General features: G+C 48.2%; 1 protein-coding gene across 1 annotated transcript; it reads left to right on the top strand.

Moving 5' to 3' along the window:
- The first annotated feature begins 210 nt into the window (after positions 1-210).
- CUNH9orf152 (chromosome unknown C9orf152 homolog) lies at positions 211-4,207 on the top strand. The gene is made up of 2 exons (XM_051187851.1): positions 211-765; positions 3,371-4,207. The coding sequence occupies exons 1-2, from the start codon at positions 567-569 to the stop codon at positions 3,883-3,885; spliced, it is 714 nt and encodes a 237-aa protein (XP_051043808.1). The 5' UTR covers positions 211-566; the 3' UTR covers positions 3,886-4,207.
- Positions 4,208-4,568: the final 361 nt, after the last annotated feature.

Here is a 4,568-nt window from a genome sequence, read left to right as displayed (position 1 = left end):
GGTTTTAATGACCTGTTAAGTTCAAGCCCTGTGCCAAGCGGGTGCCTGGCACTGCTCAGCCCAGCTCAGCTCTGTCAGGGAAACTGGAATCTCACTGTAGCTCTTGGAACCGCATTCTTCACATCACCGGGTGAAGCAGTTAGAATAAAAGCTCCTTGGGCTGCCACAAAGATCCCAGCAGCTACGCTTGCCTTTCCCTTTACCACTCGCCCCTACCCTCTACTTCTCTCTCACCTCCTCCTACCCACCCCGCTTCCTCGCACTCTCTACCCTCACCTCTACCCTTAACTCCTCGTGACTTCACTCCTTCCTTCTCCCCATGCTCCCCCTTTCTGGCCCCTCCCCAAACCTTCCACTTGAGTTGAGAACTAACCTTTGCTGCTTCTCATTCCTCCTCTTCCCACCTCCCCATTCTGGTCCCTTCGATTTCTTCTTCCCTCTCTCCTAATCTTCCCAGCTTCTCTCCTTTCCCAGCTCCCTTCCTTCTGGTTCACTCTACCACCTACCCTTCTCCCCCCACCCTCCCCTCCCCCTGCCTCAGCCCTCAGTGTTTGCTTTTCTCCCGGATGCGGATGAAAGGGTTGGCTTGCCCGTGCCCTGCCCTACCCAACTTCTTGGCGCTGGGGGCCTGCTTAATGGCTGAAGGTTCCCGGACTCAGGTGGCAGGTCAAGCGCCTGCTATCAACATCCAGTTCCTTCGAGCCCAGTATGAAGGTCTGAGGAGACAGCAGAGGACCCAGGCCCACCTGATGGTGTTCCCTAAAGGTAGGGCTAGTTCTGGAGAAAAAGGCTCTTTTGTGGGTGGGACAGGAGACTGAAAGTCCAAGGAGGGCAGGACCATGACTGGGCCGGTCTCCTGAAGAGGAAAAGAAAAGCCGCTGCTGACCCAGTCAGAACTGAGCCAGGGAGGCTAGATTGGGGTGGCCTTGCCCAGGATATCCCTTAACCAAAGAAACAGAGGCCTCTGCCAGGCATTTGGCCCATGGCCACCGTTCCCGGTCTCTGTGCCTATTTCTTTCTCCTAGTTCTGATCTGGCTAGACTGGTCTGGTGAGTGGGCTTGGCCCCCTGCTAGGATAAGGGGGTGATGACAGAGGGTCAGCCTTTTTTACTGGATCCAAGTGCAAAACACAGAGAAAGGCTTTGGGTAAGAAAAATGGCTGCTTCCATTGTTCTGGGAACTGGCTGGGCCAGAACTCAGGGCTAGGGAGACAGAGTTCATTCCACAGTGATAGGGATCACATCATAGAATGGAGTGATTATGCACACAGCCTTGGAACAAAGCCTGGGTTTACCATCCCAGTCCCCCTACAGACCACATCAAACCAAAACTGGTGTAAAGATAAGACATGGGGGAGGGGATAGCGGTTAAGAGCACTTGTTGCTCTTGCAGAAGACCCGGGGTCCATTACAGCACCTAGCACCTACGAGGTGGCTCACAACCATCTGGCACTCCCACACCAGGCACGCATGTGGTGCACATAGGTACATGTAGGCAAAACACACGCATCAAATAACACTAACCTTTAAAGGGTTTTAAAATGAAAGGAAAAACTTTTGTGTTCTCTGATATTCTCTTTAGCTTAAAGATTGAAGGTAGAACTTATTCTAAAGTATTTGTGGGTAGCCGCTGCTGCAGAAGTTTCCACTATATGGCTAGGGGCCTTGGGTATCTATCTTCCCTCTTCTTCGCTCTGGACCCTCCCTTTCCCAGCTCCTTCTGTGTTCGTGTGTGTGTGTGGGGGGGTGAGTATGTATATGTGGTATGTGTGTGTGGTGTGAGTATGTGTACATGTGGGGTGTGTGTGTGTATGTGTGTGGGCATGTGTGTTTGTGTGGTGTGAGTATGTGTGTGTGTGTGTGTGTGTGGTATGAGTATGTATACATGTGGTGTGGTGTGTGTGTGTGTGTGGTATGAGTATGTATACATGTGGTGTGGTGTGTGTGTGTGTGGTGTGTGAGTATGTATATATGTGGTGTGTGTGTTTCTCTCTTTCTCTTTGACCTGTATGAACCGCAGACTGGAACTGACAGTTAAGAGGTCCTGCTATGAAGACCTGAATGTCTGTCCCTGAGGCCACCGCCTTCTCCTGGTAGTTGAGAGAGGATTCTGGTTTTTGAGTTCCTATGTTTTCCAGCCCCTCCCCATCTTTCCTTATCCTCAGATTCCTGCAGAGCATCTGAGTACCATGAAGGCTGGTGTGCTTGCCATGCCGAAAGCTAGTGCAATTCTAAGTGTGAGCAGCTCACCATCCTCCCTGGGGCCACATGTAATGCTGTACCCATGTGCAGAAATGGCTGCATCTGATCTTCTGATTCTTTTGGACTTATTAAACAGCCTCAGAGGGGCTTTCTGATGACATCATTCCCCCAGTACCATCTCCCCACTGTAAGTTGTTAGCACTGAGGCTGAAGCCCATTCAGAGAAGAAACAGGCACTTCTCAGAAGTGTCCATGGCCTCCCTCCTTCCTTGGGTAATAAAATCATTATCAGAAATGTAGGACACACATGCCATAAACTGAGAACAATATTCTCCTGTGATGCATTCGTATGAATTCAGGTGGGAGTATATTAATCAGCTGCCCATCATGTGACAAAACACCAGAAAGGAAAAACTAAAAGGAGGTCTGCTTTGGCTCATGGTTCCAGAGGATTCCTTCCAGGGCCACTTGCTTGTGTCGTCTTAGATCTTTGTCAGCACAGTATATCACAATAGGAGCATGTGGTGGTGGGCAGTGCTCTCTTCATGGTGACCAGGAAGCAGAAAGAGGGGGAGATGCTGGTATCCTGGCACCCTGGAGGGCGTGTCCCTGTGATCCACCTTCCTTTGAGCCGGTACCTAGCAAAGCCAGAAGACTGAGGCCGTAGGAGATGGATAATGCCAAGGAAACAGCATCCTCCATTTCCTCTGGCTCTTACAGTCTTCCCTGGTCCTCTTCCACACAGCACCTGGAGCTTTGAAAGGGTCCTGGTGAAGACGTCCCATTTAAGAACAAGTACCCAGATCCCTCACTCTGCACATTTTCCAGTTAGCACCTGGACTTTTAGCATATTTCATTGATTGTTGCCTTTCTCCTCTACTAAGCCCCATCTGTTAGGTCATGAATATTCGCAAATAATAGGGTTTGATAACTATTTGTTGAATTATAAATAATTGTAATTATATATTGGGGAAGAGGACATGGGTGTGAGAAAGAGTACACACATGCCAGGTCATGTGTGTTTGCATGTGTGGGCACACATGTGCAATGTTCCGGTGTCTGGTCCCCTTGGCATTTAAGATCCTTTAATCTGAAATCTATGGGTTTCTCTCAAAGGAAGCTACCCAGGGACCTCCCAATGATGACACTTCTGTGCCTTCTCTTCTTAGAAGGGACCATGCTTACTCCAGCTGAATTGATAACCAGTGTTGTTTGGATTAACAAGGACAGAAAGAGCTCATTGTCCCCGGAAGAAACTGACTCTGAGGTTGAGGGGATGTTGGAGGAAGTGGACAGAAGCTGCCATCAGTCTCCTGAGACTCCATGGCACACATACTTAGAGATGCATCGCTTGGTTCAAACCCTCCACCAGCAAGGGAACTTCAAAGGCTACCTCGTGGAGTCAGAACCCAGGCTGCCTCCAGAGGGAGACCCTAATGTGTTGGAAAACAATCAGAAGACTCAACAAGAAACCAAAGTCTTGGAGGCAGCCCAGTGTCAAAGTCAGGAGGATGGTCTCCCTCTCCAGGCAGCAGGCTCCAGTTCACAAGCCAGTGTTCAGCATCTTCCTCCCACAAAGAACTTGCACAGGTCTGGGAAAGCAGCTCACTACCCATTTCCCCAGAGGAAACGTCCCAGGATATCCCAAGCTGCCCGGAACCTGGGTTTATATGGCCCACCCTGAAGTTTTCCACTCAGCCCTGTGTCTCATCCTTGTGGCCACCAATCAGCTCATCAAGGAACAACACAGAGACACAACCAGACAGAGCCTTGAACAATAAGCAACAATCGGGCTACCCCAGTTGTCGGAATCATGGGAAATGAACTTCTTAATGAAACGTGCTCTCTTACCCACCCAGCCCAACTTTAGTTGTATAGAAAAACATCCCCAGTACCTGGATGTTTTTCCATGGTTAGGACCAGTAGAACATTTGGTCCCAGAAGTAAAGCAGAAACCTTAACCAGAAGGATATTTTCACAGTCTGGGGATCAGTGGTTACAGGACTCTCTCGTTTTTTTTTTTTTTTTTTTTTTTGTTTGTTTTGATATATATATATATATATATATATATATATATATATATATATATATTTCCCTGATTGATTGTATATTTTGGGAAGATCTCTGAGAATTTAGAACCTTTTTCTGGTTGCTGCGTCTGGAGATTTAGAAATGTGTAGTGGTGATCACATTATTTCATCTTCAGCCTCCCAGACAGTGGTCACCCCTGATTTAAAAAAAAAAAAAAAAAAAAAAAAAAAAAAAAAAACTCCCAGATCCTCTTGTGTGTTCAAGGAGTCCTTGGGAAAGGATGGTTTCTCTTGCCTGTCACAGAGATGGTACATCACAGCTTACAACAAACCTGTT

This window comes from Phodopus roborovskii, unplaced genomic scaffold, assembly GCF_943737965.1.
Source record: "Phodopus roborovskii unplaced genomic scaffold, PHOROB, whole genome shotgun sequence".
In the NCBI taxonomy this organism is placed as follows: domain Eukaryota; kingdom Metazoa; phylum Chordata; class Mammalia; order Rodentia; family Cricetidae; genus Phodopus; species Phodopus roborovskii.
The sequence above is the reverse complement of the archived record's forward strand: the minus strand, read 5'-3'. Positions and strand labels throughout refer to the sequence as shown.